The sequence below is a fragment of the Salmo salar genome, chromosome 02, assembly GCF_965601325.2.
Source record: "Salmo salar chromosome 02, fSalSal1, whole genome shotgun sequence".
Lineage (NCBI taxonomy): Eukaryota > Metazoa > Chordata > Actinopteri > Salmoniformes > Salmonidae > Salmo > Salmo salar.
Window position 1 is genome coordinate 9,875,090 of NC_138292.1, and position 19,507 is coordinate 9,894,596.

Consider the following 19,507-nt stretch of genomic DNA (forward strand, 5'->3'; position numbering starts at 1 on the left):
CTCTCAATACCTTTCCTCCCTGTTGCTCTCAATACCTTTCCTCCCTGTTGCTCTCTCAATACCTTTCCTCCCTGTTGCTCTCTCAATACCTTCTCTCTGTTGCTCTCTCCATACCTGCTCTCTCAATACCTTTCCTCCCTGTTGCTCTCTCAATACCTTTCCTCCCTGTTGCTCTCTCAATACCTTCTCTCTGTTGCTCTCTCCATACCTTCCCTCCCTGTTGCTCTCCATACCTTTCCTCCCTGTTGCTCTCAATACCTTTCCTCCCTGTTGCTCTCTCAATACCTTTCCTCCCTGTTGCTCTCTCAATACCTTTCCTCCCTGTTGCTCTCTCAATACCTTTCCTCCCTGTTGCTCTCTCAATACCTTCTCTCTCTGTTGCTCTCTCCATACCTGCTCTCTCAATACCTTCTCTCTCTGTTGCTCTCTCCATACCTGCTCTCTCAATACCTTCTCTCTCTGTTGCTCTCTCCATACCTTCTCTCTCTGTTGCTCTCTCCATACCTTCTCTCTCTGTTGCTCTCTCCATACCTTCTCTCTCTGTTGCTCTCTCAATACCTTCTCTCTCTCCCTAACCTTGCTTTGTTTCTTTCCCCATCTCTTCCTTCTCCTTCCTCACTCCATTCTCTCTGTCTCTCCTCTGTGCAGTGTGAACGTCCACATGCGCTGTCCACTGTGTGAGTTGATCTTCCCTCCCAACTACGACCAGAGAAAGTTTGTGGAGCATGTAGAGAGCCACTGGAAGGTGTGCCCCATGTGCAGCGAGCAGTTCCCCCTCGACTGCGACCAGAAGATCTTTGAGAACCACGTGCTCACCCACTTTGACTCCGCCAACATGCTCAACTTTGACTAAAAACCTCATCCACTACACCCTTCATGTTCTGTCAGTCGCCACTGAAATGAAACTGCCTTGCTCTTTTCCCCTGCCACATGTAACAGGTGTGACGATCTCATTCTGATTCACTTTTAGGACCGGTGACGTTTTGATTAGCATATTTTATTAACTAGGGAAAAGGTCTTCATATTCGGCAGTTGGTTCATGTGCTCTGATTTGATGTATAATTCAGACCAGGGCTATATATCTGTTTGAATCAGTCTTTAATAATAGCTTCTTTAACAGGAAGTGTCCCATTTATTTGTTATTCCTCTGATTCTATTAGTGAGATATGAGCGATATGTTATGGCTGTGCTCATCTCTGACCACTTGATCAGTCCCAGACACTACTATGTGAAGTCAGGGAAAGTAAGCTACGTCAAGCATTTTACCAAAACATACATTTGAACTGTTCCAACCAAAATGCTTTCCCCTGAGCTTCATAGTAAAATTCAGGTATTCATTATGTTTAGAAAGCAGCTGCCTCGGTGCACTATATGCAGACAGACGGGACAAATCCTTCTAAACCTGATTATTATATTATCTTTAAATCATCTATTTTAGAATCTTTTAAGAGCCAATGGCGTTAAGCTTTTTCAGTATGTGTATGTCTGGTTAGAAAGAGCTGTTATATTTTAGTGTCAGTTGATTCTCATGGTTTAGTTCTTCACTGGTTTGGTTGTCTGAATAAAGAAGTCATGTTTCACCTATCGCTACTGATTAACATGCATGCCAGGATTCTGTTAGATCAGAACCTATTCTTTATCATTTGCTGTAAGTTATTTCACGATTATAGAAAACCTTTGATTTCTTTGAGTCCCATGTAATGAAATCTGAATTAATAAAGTCTGTTTGGAATAATCTAGCCACTTCAATGCCTTGTACACATACATACTCAGTCAGGGCTCCTTTGTAAAGCAGACCTGCGTCTCAATGTTACTCCCTGTTTTATGTGTAATGGTGCATAAATGTCCAGAAACAGAGGCAGTTGTAATGTTTTCAAATGTAATCACAGCTAGTTTTGTACATCACCGTCAGTTACAAAACAACCTCTGCTGTTGCCTTCGTTTATAGGGGCGGCAGGTAGCCTAGTGGTTAGAGCGTTGGGCCAGTAACCAGCAGGTAGCCTAGTGGTTAGAGCGTTGGGCCAGTAACCAGCAGGTAGCCTAGTGGTTTAGAGCGTTGGGCCAGTAAACAGCAGGTAGCCTAGTGGTTTAGAGCGTTGGGCCAGTAACCAGCAGGTAGCCTAGTGGTTTAGAGCGTTGGGTCAGTAACCAGCAGGTAGCCTAGTGGTTTAGAGCGTTGGGCCAGTAACCAGCAGGTAGCCTAGTGGTTTAGAGCGTTGGGCCAGTAACCAGCAGGTAGCCTAGTGGTTTAGAGCGTTGGGCCAGTAACCAGCAGGTAGCCTAGTGGTTTAGAGCGTTGGGCCAGTAACCAGCAGGTAGCCTAGTGGTTTAGAGCGTTGGGCCAGTAACCAGCAGGTAGCCTAGTGGTTTAGAGCGTTGGGCCAGTAACCAGCAGGTAGCCTAGTGGTTTAGAGCGTTGGGCCAGTAACCAGCAGGTAGCCTAGTGGTTTAGAGCGTTGGGCCAGTAACCAGCAGGTAGCCTAGTGGTTTAGAGCGTTGGGCCAGTAACCAGCAGGTAGCCTAGTGGTTTAGAGCGTTGGGCCAGTAACCAGCAGGTAGCCTAGTGGTTTAGAGCGTTGGGCCAGTAACCAGCAGGTAGCCTAGTGGTTTAGAGCGTTGGGCCAGTAACCAGCAGGTAGCCTAGTGGTTTAGAGCGTTGGGCCAGTAACCAGCAGGTAGCCTAGTGGTTTAGCGCGTTGGGCCAGTAACCAGCAGGTAGCCTAGTGGTTTAGAGCGTTGGGCCAGTAACCAGCAGGTAGCCTAGTGGTTTAGCGCGTTGGGCCAGTAACCAGCAGGTAGCCTAGTGGTTTAGCGCGTTGGGCCAGGAACCAGCAGGTAGCCTAGTGGTTTAGCGCGTTGGGCCAGGAACCAGCAGGTAGCCTAGTGGTTTAGAGCGTTGGGCCAGTAACCAGCAGGTAGCCTAGTGGTTTAGAGCGTTGGGCCAGTAACCAGCAGGTAGCCTAGTGGTTTAGAGCGTTGGGCCAGTAACCAGCAGGTAGCCTAGTGGTTTAGAGCGTTGGGCCAGTAACCAGCAGGTAGCCTAGTGGTTTAGAGCGTTGGGCCAGTAACCAGCAGGTAGCCTAGTGGTTTAGAGCGTTGGGCCAGTAACCAGCAGGTAGCCTAGTGGTTTAGAGCGTTGGGCCAGTAACCAGCAGGTAGCCTAGTGGTTTAGAGCGTTGGGCCAGTAACCAGCAGGTAGCCTAGTGGTTTAGAGCGTTGGGCCAGTAACCAGCAGGTAGCCTAGTGGTTTAGAGCGTTGGGCCAGTAACCAGCAGGTAGCCTAGTGGTTTAGAGCGTTGGGCCAGTAACCAGCAGGTAGCCTAGTGGTTTAGAGCGTTGGGCCAGTAACCAGCAGGTAGCCTAGTGGTTTAGAGCGTTGGGCCAGTAACCAGCAGGTAGCCTAGTGGTTTAGAGCGTTGGGCCAGTAACCAGCAGGTAGCCTAGTGGTTTAGCGCGTTGGGCCAGTAACCAGCAGGTAGCCTAGTGGTTTAGCGCGTTGGGCCAGGAACCAGCAGGTAGCCTAGTGGTTTAGCGCGTTGGGCCAGGAACCAGCAGGTAGCCTAGTGGTTTAGAGCGTTGGGCCAGTAACCAGCAGGTAGCCTAGTGGTTTAGCGCGTTGGGCCAGTAACCAGCAGGTAGCCTAGTGGTTTAGAGCGTTGGGCCAGTAACCAGCAGGTAGCCTAGTGGTTTAGAGCGTTGGGCCAGTAACCAGCAGGTAGCCTAGTGGTTTAGAGCGTTGGGCCAGTAACCAGCAGGTAGCCTAGTGGTTTAGAGCGTTGGGCCAGTAACCAGCAGGTAGCCTAGTGGTTTAGAGCGTTGGGCCAGTAACCAGCAGGTAGCCTAGTGGTTTAGAGCGTTGGGCCAGTAACCAGCAGGTAGCCTAGTGGTTTAGAGCGTTGGGCCAGTAACCAGCAGGTAGCCTAGTGGTTTAGAGCGTTGGGCCAGTAACCAGCAGGTAGCCTAGTGGTTTAGAGCGTTGGGCCAGTAACCAGCAGGTAGCCTAGTGGTTTAGAGCGTTGGGCCAGTAACCAGCAGGTAGCCTTGTGGTTTAGAGCGTTGGGCCAGTAACCAGCAGGTAGCCTAGTGGTTTAGAGCGTTGGGCCAGTAACCAGCAGGTAGCCTAGTGGTTTAGAGCGTTGGGCCAGTAACCAGCAGGTAGCCTAGTGGTTTAGAGCGTTGGGCCAGTAACCAGCAGGTAGCCTAGTGGTTTAGAGCGTTGGGCCAGTAACCAAAAGGTAGCTGGAACGAATCCTTGAGCTGACAAGGTAAAAATCTGTCGTTCTGCCCCTGAACAAGGCAGTTAATCCACTGTTCCCTGATAGGCAGTCATTGTAAATAAGAAATTGTTCTAAACGGACTTGCCTAGTTAAATAAATAAATACACACACACAGTAAGGGTCATTCTCCAGAAACATATGAAAATATAATTTAATGCACTTGAGACAATACATTTACTATACACAATATCAAATACTTCCCTCCATATATACTGTCAATGACCATCTATATAATGTGTTCCAAATGGCACCCTATTCCCTATTTAATGCACTACTTTTGACCAGAGCCCTATAGAGGGAATAGGCTACCATTTGGGACGCACACCTTAAAGTGTAGTTCCATAACGACATTGATTTCCATGCAGTGATGTTTTGATGGGTTGTTGATTAGCTCCTTGCTCTCTCTGATCACCAGTATGACACTACATTAAGAGGCTAGATGGACAAAAGAGGAGAAATAGACCAGAATTGAGATCTGGCCATTTTTATTTTGACAAGAATGTCTACTCTAGCTCAAGTTAGCCATTCCTGAAGAGTCACTATGAAGCTATACACAGATACTTACTGGATTGGAACTCTATATTGTGGTCTACAATTCAAGGCAAACCAGATTCATAATCTCACCCCAGGAAACACCGGAGATCTGAAAAAATTAAACTCCTTGGAAAAGTTGAGTACTTCCGGTCTGGCTCTCTCTAGTTCCTGTGACTGCTACATGTCAGGTTGGTGTGTGCAGCAGCAGAGAGTTATTGGCAACAAAAACCATCCTAATTCTGTTGGCAACTGGTTACTACAAAGTGCTTAAATGCTTCACACGGCTTTGGCGAAGAAGATAACTGCTCAGCACCCTAGAATGGAAGGGTTCTGGATAACTGGGAACTGCTGTGACACCAAATCCCAAGATTCCAGTGAACAGCATAACAGCTGATTCTAAAATACTATGTGTTTCCCAAATGGCTCCCTATATAGTGCACTACTTTTGTTTGACCAGGGCTCTAGTCAAAAGTAGTGCACTATATAGGGAATAGGGTGCCGTTTGGGACGCATCCTATCAGAACACACGGGCAGGATTGTGGTGCTGAAATGCTGGTGGTGAATTGCCACCTGAGAGTCAGTTCTAAAACACAAAACAAGTTTTGAGTGATAATCCTAGCAAAGTGAATCATAAAACTACACTTTCAGAACAGAACATGGCAAGAAAAATAAGAGCATACTATTTTACCTGATTATGAAAGTTTATACATCCTTCAGGAATATATCGTCAGCTTTCACAAACATTCAGATTTTCTTGCCTCCATTTTGTGATGGTGATGCTTGCTTTCTCCCCTTGCCTCACCACTCTCATGCCCCTTCTTTTCAAACACAGCATTACCTGAACGCTCGAGTCAAATTCATTAGGTTGCGATGTACACAACATATCTGTATGTAAATGTTCCACCATGTTTTGCTCTGCCGAACACAGCCCAGAAGCATGGCTGTGAACCTTGACTCATGGTGCTTTCAAGACAATTGGGAACTCGCGGGAAAAAAACAGGTCAAATCATGACGTCAGTGATTTTCAGGTGGGAAAGTCAGAGCTCTAGAAAGATGCCAGAGTTTCGGACTTGGAATTCCGAGTTGGATGACCGTTCGGAATTCCCAGTCACAAAAAAAAGATCCCTGCACTGAAGTCGGAGAGTTCCGAGGTGTTTTGAACGTGGCAATACGCTCTCTTTGAAACGCATCATCTTAACAGCAAGCCCTATGTGCCAAAAACATTATCAAAAAGACACATGATCGCTCAAATGTGAAAAAGTATACAGCTGTGAAGAAAATACATTCCAAAAAATTTAAAATACAAATAAGGTAATTTTAAAGCATGCAATTAAAGAGTAGTGTACTGGAATAAGAAGAAGGAAAGTGCGTGTGTGTTTGGAATGGGACACAGCCATTTCTGGTGATGGTGGGTCCATAGAAACAGAATCACTAGAACAGGATGATGTTGAAGTGATTCTATTTCTGCGGGGACGGTGCTACTGCTGCATCTTGTGGATGTGGGTGGAGACTGGCGGGTGGAAGTTGATGGTGTGGTGCCTCAGGCCCTGGGACGTCTTGTAGCTCTTCCCACAGCGGCACTTGAAGGGCTTGCGGACGCGGATCTGTGTCCGGTGGCCGTTCTTGGCGTGGTACTTGATCCCGTTCACATTCTGAATGAGGGGGAGGGTACAGTACAGAGTGGAAGAGGGCAGAGTAAGCTAAGTTTGAATTAGTCCAGTGTTCGCCAACTCCAGTCCTGGGGTGCTACTGGGTGTGTACAGGGCCCTTTGATCTAGCCCTGATTCACACATTCAACCAATCAGGGTCTTCAACTGGATTTGGAGAACACTGGATCAGTCTCCTATAACAGTCATGAGTCTCTCACCACACTATAGTAGCCTAGATTCACCTAGAGATGTCTTCAGTACACTAAACCTGACTCAACGCTCTACACAGCTCTTTGCATGTTTACTGTACAGCCCAGTGACAGAATAAAAATATACTTGATTATTTCTCCATCTCACAAAGGATTCAAGAATCTTTGTCCAGATGTCTTATGTCAGCTGATCTAACTCAACACAACGTCCTTCATCTCTGCGTGCTTCCTGTACAGGCTAGAGCAGGGCTGTCAATTTCATTTAGCCCCGGGGGCTGCATTCGGTCTTCAACGCTCTCCGGGGGCTGCACTGAAAATATATTTCCTCTCTGTAAAAATTTGCAAAAACATTGTCTTATATTTTTTATTGGTGATTATCAGTGAGCTGGACACAGTCAAGATACTGTATATGAATGTAGTGATTATCAGTGAGCTGGACACAGTCAAGATACTGTATATGAATGTAGGTCCAATATCATTTTTACGCAGTTTCAAAATGGTTTTACTCATTTTAAAGTATATTGAGTTCAGAGGAGGCTGCTGAGGGGAGGACGGCTCATAATAATGGCTGGAACAGAGGAAATGGAATGGCATCAAACACCTGGAAACCATGTGATTGATGTATTTGATACCGTTCCACTAATCTGATTGACAGAATGCCAAGAGTGTACAAAGCTGTTATCAAGGCAAAGGGTGGCTACTTTGAAGAATCTCAAATATATTTCGATTTCTTTAACACTTTTTTGGTTACTACATGATTCAATAGGTGTTATTTCATAGTTTAGATGTCTTCACTATTATTCTATAATGTAGAAAATAGTAAAATAAAGAAAAACCCTTGAATGAGTAGGTGTGTCCAAACTTTTGACTGGCACTGTATATGTCATGTTTCCTGTACAGCCTAGAGTACTACTAACTATATATCCTGTTTCTTGTACAGCCTAGAGTACTACTAACTATATATCCTGTTTCTTGTACAGCCTAGAGTCTACTACTAACTATATATCCTGTTTCTTGTACAGCCTAGAGTCTACTACTAACTATATATCCTGTTTCTTGTACAGCCTAGAGTCTACTACTAACTATATATCCTGTTTCTTGTACAGCCTAGAGTACTACTAACTATATATCCTGTTTCTTGTACAGCCTAGAGTACTACTAACTATATATCCTGTTTCTTGTACAGCCTAGAGTACTACTAACTATATATCCTGTTTCTTGTACAGTCTAGAGTACTACTAACTATATATCCTGTTTCTTGTACAGTCTAGAGTCTACTACTAACTATATATCCTGTTTCTTGTACAGCCTAGAGTACTACTAACTATATATCCTGTACAGTCTAGAGTACTACTAACTATATATCCTGTTTCTTGTACAGCCTAGAGTCTACTACTAACTATATATCCTGTTTCTTGTACAGCCTAGACTACTACTAACTATATATCCTGTTTCTTGTACAGCCTAGAGTCTACTACTAACTATATATCCTGTTTCTTGTACAGCCTAGAGTACTACTAACTATATATCCTGTTTCTTGTACAGCCTAGTCTACTACTAACTATATATCCTGTTTCTTGTACAGCCTAGTCTACTACTAACTATATATCCTGTTTCTTGTACAGCCTAGAGTCTACTACTAACTATATATCCTGTTTCTTGTACAGCCTAGAGTCTACTACTAACTATATATCCTGTTTCTTGTACAGCCTAGACTACTACTAACTATATATCCTGTTTCTTGTACAGCCTAGTCTACTACTAACTATATATCCTGTTTCTTGTACAGCCTAGTCTACTACTAACTATATATCCTGTTTCTTGTACAGCCTAGAGTACTACTAACTATATATCCTGTTTCTTGTACAGCCTAGAGTCTACTACTAACTATATATCCTGTTTCTTGTACAGCCTAGAGTACTACTAACTATTTATCCTGTTTCTTGTACAGCCTAGAGTACTACTAACTATATATCCTGTTTCTTGTACAGCCTAGAGTCTACTACTAACTATTTATCCTGTTTCTTGTACAGCCTAGAGTACTACTAACTATATATCCTGTTTCTTGTACAGCCTAGAGTCTACTACTAACTATTTATCCTGTTTCTTGTACAGCCTAGTCTACTACTAACTATATATCCTGTTTCTTGTACAGTCTAGAGTACTACTAACTATATATCCTGTTTCTTGTACAGCCTAGAGTCTACTACTAACTATATATCCTGTTTCTTGTACAGCCTAGAGTCTACTACTAACTATATATCCTGTTTCTTGTACAGCCTAGAGTCTACTACTAACTATATATCCTGTTTCTTGTACAGCCTAGAGTACTACTAACTATATATCCTGTTTCTTGTACAGCCTAGAGTACTACTAACTATATATCCTGTTTCTTGTACAGCCTAGAGTCTACTACTAACTATATATCCTGTTTCTTGTACAGCCTAGAGTCTACTACTAACTATATATCCTGTTTCTTGTACAGCCTAGAGTCTACTACTAACTATATATCCTGTTTCTTGTACAGCAGGGTGTCTGCAGGTTTTATTTTATTCCTTTCAAATAAGACCTAGACAATCAGGTGAGGGGAGGTCAGGGGAGGAGGGAAAACCCGCAGGCACTCAGCCCTACGTGGAATGACTTTGACACGAGGTCTAGAGTCTACTAACTGTCTCATCAGCCATAATCCTGTCATTCACGTCAGCAATGCCACCTTCTCAAGCTGAGCACCATTTATCCCGGACACACAGCCAACCCAGATGGGAATGGAAAATCCTTGAAAAGGTCCATAAATCACTGCAGTGGACGTGGATGTATGCATTTCAAGATGTTGACATGCTGTAACACCCTGTTTTGTCAACAGCAGGAAGTCGATGGTGCTGTTTGCTATCCGTTTGAACTGGGACGTTATATAGACATCACATAGCAGCAGCTACTCTTCCTGGGGTCCACACAAAACATGAAATAATAATACAGAACATTAATAGACAAGAACAGCTTAAGGACAGAACTACATACAGTAAAACATTGTAAAAAGGCACACGTGGCATACATATCAGTAGATACACACAAACTATCTAGGTCAAATAGGGGAGAGGCGTTGTGCCGTGAGCTGTTGCTTTATCTGCATGCAGAGCCTTGGTCCGTTTAGGACCAAACCAACATCGAGGGTAATGGATGCTTTTCATTTGGAGTCTTATGAGAAGGAGAAGCAGTCACTTGAACAGAAAGCATAGACTATGTATCTAGCCAATATTCACAGACAGGTAGGTAGAGACAGGATACATTCCTGACCACATGACCTGATGAATAAACACTCTGGCTCTTAGTTTAACTCAGGGCTCTAGTTAAAAGCTGTTTGAGGCTTTTCCTGGTCATGTCACGTGGTCAGGAATACCCCTGGCTCTATTCACGGGGCAGTGCAAGGGAGAGGATACGAGACCCCATTTACACTCGGTAATAACATGCGTCTTGTATTATCTGGTTGCAATCATCTGATCACATGTCAGAGCATTTACACATGGTATTGATTCATGGACTGAGTGCGGTTGGCCCACCTTGTATCTCTTCTTGCAGCCAGGCACAGGGCAGGCGAAGGGTTTCTCCTCTCCTCCATTCATACACATGGAGCTGAGGATAGACTCTGAGCTGATGGCACTCTCTGTGGTCCAGGACTCACCACTGTCTGACTCCTCATAGTCTACCTCCTCTTCATCATACTCACTGCCTGGAGGGGAGAAACACAGACACAGGTACGTGCACACACACACACACACATCAGAATACGATTTGTCATAAAACGTGCCTACTGCCGTCCATAAACAATTTGAGTAATACTCCTATTTCAGCAGCTCCAGTACTCTGCTCTGATTCAAGCACAGTTAATGACTAAGGTTGAATCCCAAATGGTACCCTATTCCTTATATAGTGCACTAGTTTTGACCAGGGCCCATAAGGCCCATAGTGCACTATAATAGACTGCCATTTGGGCCGTATCCTATGGCTGGCATGGGCATCCTAGCCTCAAGGGTTTTGGACCGGCTGATGTGCCGAGACAGATTCAGACTCAAGCCTTCCACATGTGTTCTGGCTGTAGGGTTCCCACAGGGTTCTACTGTTGCCTTGTTACTGAGCCCAAGTTTGTGGAGAGACTGAAAAAATGCTGTTTTGTGGGAAAGAATTTAGCCCATTTCACAAGGTCCCAGGGTTAAGGCAATGCAAAATAAGATTTGGCTCCACAACCACAAGAACCAAAGAGACAAGGAGCTGCAACTACGAGAGAAAAACCCAGCATATCTTACTAAGTGGCAACGTGGGAAAGACACAAACAAAGAACACAAGTAAGCAAATACCATGGCAACTTAAAATGATGAGATTCTGATGAAATAAGCCCAGTACCTTCCCTGTGTATGACTATACCAACTGACAGAGAGTCAACCCTCTATGCTTCTCTAAGGACCCTACGGTGAGACATTACAGCACCTAACTTCCCTGAATTACCTCCATGTCTTCTCCTGAAACTTAAGAGGCATTTCCTGATCCAAACCAAAATATGGGACAATGAAGTGACATAATCCATATTACATAAACTACTGACACCTGCCTCCTAGATGACGGTGTTGTACTCTGTTGTCACGGTAACCTACCTGTAGGAGTGCTGCTACGGAAGGAGGAGGAGGGTGTGATGGGAGGGGTGACAGGCGGGGTGAGGTTCCCACTGCTGCGTCTGGGAGGAGGGGAGACGTTACTGCTACGAGGGAGACTGCCTGTCAGAGACTGAGACAGCTTGGGGTGCACCTTCCTCTTCAGCCTCTCAGGCTGCTCCTGACGCGCTGCCTCTGTCATAAACCTGGGCAAGGGAGGAGCCAGAGAGAGAGGGAAGAGGAGAGGACACACAACCACACATCATACATGACCGACTCGGTTTGCGCGCCACAAGGGTGTGCTAGCCTGCTGAGCTAAAGCCTAGCTATTAGCTCAGGGAGTTAACATAAGTCGGAGCTTAGGCAAGGTTAGTCTCATCATGCCAGCGTGGTTGTTCACAGAACCTCCTCCGTTACAAACGTATATCACTGAAGTCACTGTACAACATATGCTCGGAGTATATCACTCATTCAAACCACTCCCATGTTTAACAGTAGGCCTATATCTCTGACCAAACTTCATGTTTAACAGTAGGCCTATATCTCTGACCAAACTTCATGTTTAACAGTAGGCCTATATCTCTGACCAAACTTCATGTTTAACAGTAGGCCTATATCTCTGACCAAACTTCATGTTTAACAGTAGGCCTATATCTCTGACCAAACTTCATGTTTAACAGTAGGCCTATATCTCTGACCAAACTTCATGTTTAACAGTAGGCCTATATCTCTGACCAAACTTCATGTTTAACAGTAGGCCTATATCTCTGACCAAACTTCATGTTTAACAGTAGGCCTATATCTCTGACCAAACTTCATGTTTAACAGTAGGCCTATATCTCTGACCAAACTTCATGTTTAACAGAAGGCCTATATCTCTGACCAAACTTCATGTTTAACAGTAGGCCTATATCTCTGACCAAACTTCATGTTTAACAGAAGGCCTATATCTCTGACCAAACTTCATGTTTAACAGTAGGCCTATATCTCTGACCAAACTTCATGTTTAACAGTAGGCCTATATCTCTGACCAAACTTCATGTTTAACAGTAGGCCTATATCTCTGACCAAACTTCATGTTTAACAGTAGGCCTATATCTCTGACCAAACTTCATGTTTAACAGTAGGCCTATATCTCTGACCAAACTTCATGTTTAACAGTAGGCCTATATCTCTGACCAAACTTCATGTTTAACAGTAGGCCTATATCTCTGACCAAACTTCATGTTTAACAGTAGGCCTATATCTCTGACCAAACTTCATGTTTAACAGTAGGCCTATATCTCTGACCAAACTTCATGTTTAACAGAAGGCCTATATCTAAGACTAAACATTGTTACATTGTAAAATATTCTGTAAACGTAAGTCATAAAATTGAAATGTTCACACAGACACTGTTAAAGCAGAAGTGAAATGAACAGCTGAAAGCTGAAACCACATCAAGATGTGTGTCTAAAGACAGGGTGACAGACAGTGGTAGCTAGTCCCTCTATTATACAGTCACACTGCTGCCTCAGAGTGCCTCAGCCCTTTAAACCTCTTTGATATGGTGATTGAATGGAGAACTGGGATGAGATTGAAACGTCATCTTGGTCTAGTAATGTAGGACCCAGGACTATATAACATCCTGTTACCCAACGCTAACACAATTAAACTGACTTATCCACCAGATGAGGCTGACTGCTGCTAGATGGAACTGCACACACACACACACACACACACACACACACACACACACACTTCAGGCTAGCTGTGGAGTGAGCTTAAGGCATGTTCTTACCTCCGTCACACCTCTACTGTTGCATGGACTTAGACCTCAAACACAAACCTCCACACGGTCATACTGAGATAACAGTTTAATCTACTATTTACTGATGACATTTGGTCATTCATGCCTTTTCTGGTCAGAGTTAGGACAGTTTAAACTGAACCATAAGAATACCGTTCATTAGGGATTTCAGAACCATGATCCTTTGAGACATGGTTAAAGGTCTGATTGGTATATACACTGAACAAATAGAATTCTTCAGGAGTATTTCCATCTGTAATAAAGCCCTTTTGTGGGGAAAAACTGGTTCTGATTGGCTGGGCCCCCATTGGGTGGGCCTGGCTCCCCAGTGGGTGGGCCTACCCATGGTTGATCCCCTGCCCAGTCATGTGAAATCCATAGATTAGGGCCTCATTTATTTATATTAATTGACTGATTTTCTTTAATGAACTATAACTCAGCAAAATCTTTGAAATTGTTGCATACATATTTTTGTTAAGTATAGGTTAGGCTAGTAGCCTGCTCACCTGTTGATGTAGCTGAGGGCAACATATGTGGGCTGCTGCTGCTCCTGTTTCTCCAACTGATGAGGATCTGTGTCTGACGAGAGACAGAGGGGAGAGACAGAGAGGTGGAGGGAGAGAGAGGTTAGTCTAATCATATAACAGCAGACATGACACACACACAGCCACAAAGGTGCCACTACACAGTCTTCATAACAATTGCATGTGGTCAAGAGGGGCAGGAGTGGTTGTGTGTGCGGACTGGGTGTGTGTCACTCACCAAAACAACAGTAGCTAGCTAGTGTGACGATGTTTAACGAATGATGTCATGGGCGCCGTCTAGACTAGTCGTCGTCCTCAAGCTAAGCACCGCTGGAGATCGTCCACAAACCACCTCGTATCCAAACCCCTCTCTCACATCTCATCAACAAACTAGATAAATTTGCTTTTTATTAAAAACTCACAACAAAGAAGGCTGGGTCTAATCTAGGCTATACGACGTATTTAATGAAGTCTTCCATGGCACTGGCTGGCACTGGCTTTCTCATAAGTCTTCTGATCTGATTCAACTTTAACTATGCAGCCTCCATATTGCCCATAGTACCAGACAACACTCCACACACACTGTGCTTTCCCATGCTGTGCTCCAGACGTTTGGCTCGGCTCTGCAGTGCTGCCAAACAACGGACAACCTCTCTCTCTCTCCCTCATCTCTCACTCCCTTCACACCCTGAGGTGAACCAGGCCCAACTTCAAACAACCTCCCCACTGCCATGCCATGTGGGAGTGGGGAGATGCCCCATAAAACCACCCTGTGTCTGCCACTCACCAGCTGTGCCTGCCTGCCTACCTAGTGCCTGCCTTGCCTCTGCCTGGTCTGGGCTATGGGAAAGTGCTGCCCCCCCGTGGCCAAGTAGAGAAAAACTGGCAGCATGTGGCCCCAAGGGTCAAAGGTTATATCCCAAATGGCACTCTATTCAGTATATCGTGCACTACTTTTGACCAGGGCCCATAGGGCTCCGCCTATAGGCCATTTGGAACACAGCCAAGCAACCACAGCCTTTAGGGGAAGGGTTCTTCTAAACTACAGGAGTACCACTTTTGAGTGGACAGGCTTTTGTTCCAGCCCTGCACTAAACAGCCTGATTCAGAGTGTATCAATATGCCACTGTGTATGGTGTTTGCCTCGCTGGCATATCTAATCAATAGATAACACTAAGTGCAGTTGGAGGGTCTTTAGATCACATAGTCAAGTCTTTTTCATGTTCAAGTAAAGGAGCAAAGCAAGAAGCAACATGTTATGTGTGTGTACCAAAACACACCCTGGTATCCGCCTGAGGTCACACTGACTTATTCTTATAAAGCAGAAGCACTCCGTGAACGTCTTCAAAGCTCTCCCACTGAGGTGTTGCCCCAGATTTACACTAGATCTGACCTGTGACCCCTCATAAAAACCACTTCTGCAGCTTTTCTGGAGAGCGTTCACTGTGGGTGGGCCCAACATAGAGATCTTATTCAATGAAGTGTTCTTTATGTAATTCTACGGGGCCCAATGTTGTCCATGGACAACATTAGCTACAGTGGGGGGAAAAAGTATTTGATCCCCTGCTGATTTTGTACGTTTGCCCACTAAAGAAATGATCAGTCTATCATTTTAATGGTAGGTTTATTTGAACAATGAGAGCAGAATAACAACAACAACAATCCAGAAAAACGCATGTCAAAAATGTTAGAAAATGATTTGCATTTTAATGAGGGAATAAGTATTTGACCCCTCTGCAAAACATGACTTAGTACTTGGTGGCAAAACCCTTGTCGGCAATCACAGAGGTCAGACGTTTCTTGTAGTTGGGCCACCAGGTTTGCACACATCTCAGGAGGGATTTTGTCCCACTCCTCTTTGCAGATCTTCTCCAAGTCATTAAGGTTTCGAGGCTGACGTTTGGCAACTCAAACCTTCAGCTCCCTCCTCAGATTTTCTATGGGATTAAGGTCTAGAGACTGGCTAGGCCACTCCAGGACCTTAATGTGCTTCTTCTTGAGCCACTCCTTTGTTGCCTTGGCCGTGTGTTTTGGGTCATTGTCATGCTGGAATACCCATCCACGACCCATTTTCAATGCCCTGGCTGAGGGAAGGAGGTTCTCACCCAAGATTTGACGGTACATGGCCTTGTCCATCGTCCCTTTGATGCGGTGAAGTTGTCCTGTCCCCTTAGCAGAAAAACACCCCCAAAGCATAATGTTTCCACCTCCATGTTTGACGGTGGAGATGGTGTTCTTGGGGTCATAGGCAGCATTCCTCCTCCTCCAAACACGGCGAGTTGAGTTGATGCCAAAGAGCTCCATTTTGGTCTCATCTGACCACAACACTTTCACCCAGTTGTCCTCTGAATCATTCAGATGTTCATTGGCAAACTTCAGACGGGCCTGTATATGTGCTTTCTTGAGCAGGGGGACCTTGCGGGCGCTGCAGGATTTCAGTCCTTCACGGCGTTGTGTGTTACCAATTGTTTTCTTGGTGACTATGGTCCCAGCTGCCTTGAGATCATTGACAAGATCCTCCCGTGTAGTTCTGGGCTGATTCCTCACCGTTCTCATGATCATTGCAACTCCACGAGGTGAGATCTTGCATGGAGCCCCAGGCCGAGGGATATTGACAGTTCTTTTGTGTTTCTTCCATTTGCGAATAATCGCACCAAATGTTGTCACCTTCTCACCAAGCTGCTTGGCGATGGTCTTGTAGCCCATTCCAGCCTTGTGTAGGTCTACAATCTTGTCCCTGACATCCTTGGAGAGCTCTTTGGTCTTGGCCATGGTGGAGAGTTTGGAATCTGATTGATTGATTGCTTCTGTGGACAGGTGTCTTTTATACAGGTAACAAGCTGCGGTTAGGAGCACTCCCTTTAAGAGTGTGCTCCTAATCTCAGCTCGTTACCTGTATAAAAGACACCTGGGAGCCAGAAATCTTTCTGATTGAGAGGGGGTCAAATACTTATTTCCCTCATTAAAATGCAAATCAATTTATAACATTTCTGACATGTGTTTTTCTGGATTTCTGTTATTCTGTCTCTCACTGTTCAAATAAACCTACCATTAAAATTATAGACTGATCCTTTCTTTGTCAGTGGGCAAACGTACAAAATCAGCAGGGGATCAAATACTTTTTTCCCCTCACTGTAGGTACGTGTCATCTGCACCAAAACACACCCTAGTACCTTTGCCCCATCTTCCCATCTGAGGTCCTGCGGTCTGTGTGCCGAATGGTGAAAGTGGGTCTGGTCAGAGGAGTTGGGCTGTGTGTGCAGAATGGTGAAAGTGGGTCTGGTCAGAGGAGTTGGTCTGTGTGTGCAGAATGGTGAAAGTGGACAGTGGGTCTGGTCAGAGGAGTTGGGCTGTGTGTGCAGAATGGTGAAAGTGGACAGTGGGTCTGGTCAGAGGAGTTGGGCTGTGTGTGCAGAATGGTGAAAGTGGGTCTGGTCAGAGGAGTTGGGCTGTGTGTGCAGAATGGTGAAAGTGGACAGTGGGTCTGGTCAGAGGAGTTGGGCTGTGTGTGCAGAATGGTGAAAGTGGACAGTGGGTCTGGTCAGAGGAGTTGGGCTGTGTGTGCAGAATGGTGAAAGTGGACAGTGGGTCTGGTCAGAGGAGTTGGTCTGTGTGTGCAGAATGGTGAAAGTGGACAGTGGGTCTGGTCAGAGGAGTTGGTCTGTGTGTGGATGGACATAGTGGTAAGAGTACAACACTCCCTCTAACACACTCATGGACGCACACACGCACACAGTGTTCACACACACACACACACAGTGGACGCACACACGCACACAGTGTTCACACACACACACACACAGTGTTCACACACACACACACACAGTGTTCACACACACACACAGTGTTCACACACACACACACAGTGTTCACACACACACACACACACACACACACACACACACACACACACACACACACAGTGTTCACACACACACAGTGTTCACACACACACAGTGTTCACCACACAGTGTTCACACACACACAGTGTTCACACACAGTGTTCACACACACACACAGTGTTCACACACACACACAGTGTTCACACACACACACAGTGTTCACACACACACACAGTGTTCACACACACACAGTGTTCACACACACACAGTGTTCACACACAGTGTTCACACACACACACACACACACACACAGTGTTCACACACACACACACACACACAGCGTTCACACACAGTGTTCACACACAGTGTTCACACACACACACACACACACACACACACACACACAGTGTTCACACACAGTGTTCACACACACACAGTGTTCACACACACACACACACACACAGTGTTCACACACACACACACACACACACACAGTGTTCACACACACACACAGTGTTCACACACACACACAGTGTTCACACACACACAGTGTTCACACACACACACAGTGTACACACACAGTGGTCACACACACAGTGTTCACACACACACACACACACACAGTGTACACACACAGTGGTCACACACACACACACACACAGTGTACACACACACACACACAGTGTTCACACACACACACACACAGTGTTCACACACACACACACACACAGTGTTCACACACACACACACACACAAAACACACACACACAAAACACACGTCGAAGCCGTGCTGGGGTAATGGCTAACAGATGCACCACCAGCCTTAGTAGGAAACCCTCTTCACTGCCATGATTCCCTCCGTACTGTAATGGATCATATAGGCTATAGCTATAGGTCTTTATGTTTATTCAGAGTAGGCTAAAGTGTTAATCAGACACTCTTATCCAGAGTGACTTACAGACAGTACATTCAACTAGGCCTATGTTGTTTAGTAGGGAAAAAAACAAACATATCCCAGTTACTCAAGTAGACTCTTCTACAACCCATATTCAGCAGCGGAGCCGTCACATTCAGCAGCGGAGCCGTCACATTCAGCAGCGGAGCCGTCACATTCAGCAGCGGAGCCGTCACATTCAGCAGCGGAGCCGTCACATTCAGCAGCGGAGCCGTCACATTCGTCACATTCAGCAGCGGAGCCGTCACATTCAGCAGCGGAGCCGTCACATTCAGCAGCGGAGCCGTCACATTCAGCAGCGGAGCCGTCACAACCAGCTGCGGAGCCGTCACAACCAGCTGCGGAGCCGTCACAACCAGCTGCGGAGCCGTCACATTCAGCTGCGGAGCCGTCACAACCAGCTGCGGAGCCGTCACAACCAGCTGCGGAGCCGTCACAACCAGCTGCGGAGCCGTCACAACCAGCTGCGGAGCCGTCACAACCAGCTGCGGAGCCGTCACAACCAGCTGCGGAGCCGTCACAACCAGCTGCGGAGCCGTCACATTCAGCTGCGGAGCCGTCACATTCAGCTGCGGAGCCGTCACAACCAGCTGCGGAGCCGTCACAACCAGCTGCGGAGCCGTCACATTCAGCAGCGGAGCCGTCACATTCAGCAGCGGAGCCGTCACAACCAGGACAGCGATCACTCACCTCGGATTAGACAAAGATGTTTTCTACAACAAAGACGACGCACAAGACATTCTCCAAACACCCCACAGGACCGACATCCCCGTTATTTGCAAGAGGAAGTGACGCAGGTACAGAGGACAAAGAGCCGGATGCCTGGTCAGGAGACCCGGAGAAGGCGAGTGGGAAAGCTGCCGTTACCGTCAATATTACTCACCAACGTGCAATCATTGGACAATAAATTAGACAAGGTACGATCACGAATATCCTACCAACGGGACATCAAAAACTGTGATATCTTATGTTTCACGGAATCGTGGCAGAATGACGACATGGATATTCAGCTAGCGGGATATACGCTGCACCGGCAAGATAGAACAGCACACTCCGGTATGACCGGGGGGGGGGGGGGGGGGGGG

General features: G+C 45.8%; 2 protein-coding genes across 4 annotated transcripts in view; one reads left to right on the plus strand and one right to left on the minus strand.

Annotated features, from left to right (window-relative positions):
• The window catches only part of LOC106594183 (tax1-binding protein 1 homolog B), a 28,574-nt gene extending 26,839 nt beyond the window's left edge, over positions 1-1,735 (plus strand). For all 3 annotated transcript variants that reach the window (XM_082959626.1, XM_082959628.1, XM_082959627.1), the window contains exon 17: positions 649-1,735. In XM_082959626.1, the coding sequence (XP_082815752.1) occupies positions 649-853 (205 nt within the window). In that variant the 3' untranslated portion in view covers positions 854-1,735. The remainder of the gene's footprint in view (positions 1-648) is intronic.
• A 2,663-nt stretch (positions 1,736-4,398) lies between these two features.
• The window catches only part of LOC106596072 (juxtaposed with another zinc finger protein 1), a 46,539-nt gene continuing 31,430 nt past the window's right edge, over positions 4,399-19,507 (minus strand). Inside the window, exons 2-5 of the mRNA XM_082959631.1 lie at positions 13,608-13,680; positions 11,316-11,518; positions 10,227-10,396; positions 4,399-6,463 (exon numbers count right to left, since the gene is read on the minus strand). Coding sequence (XP_082815757.1) covers positions 6,290-6,463; positions 10,227-10,396; positions 11,316-11,518; positions 13,608-13,680 — 620 coding nt within the window. The 3' untranslated portion in view covers positions 4,399-6,289. The remainder of the gene's footprint in view (positions 6,464-10,226; positions 10,397-11,315; positions 11,519-13,607; positions 13,681-19,507) is intronic.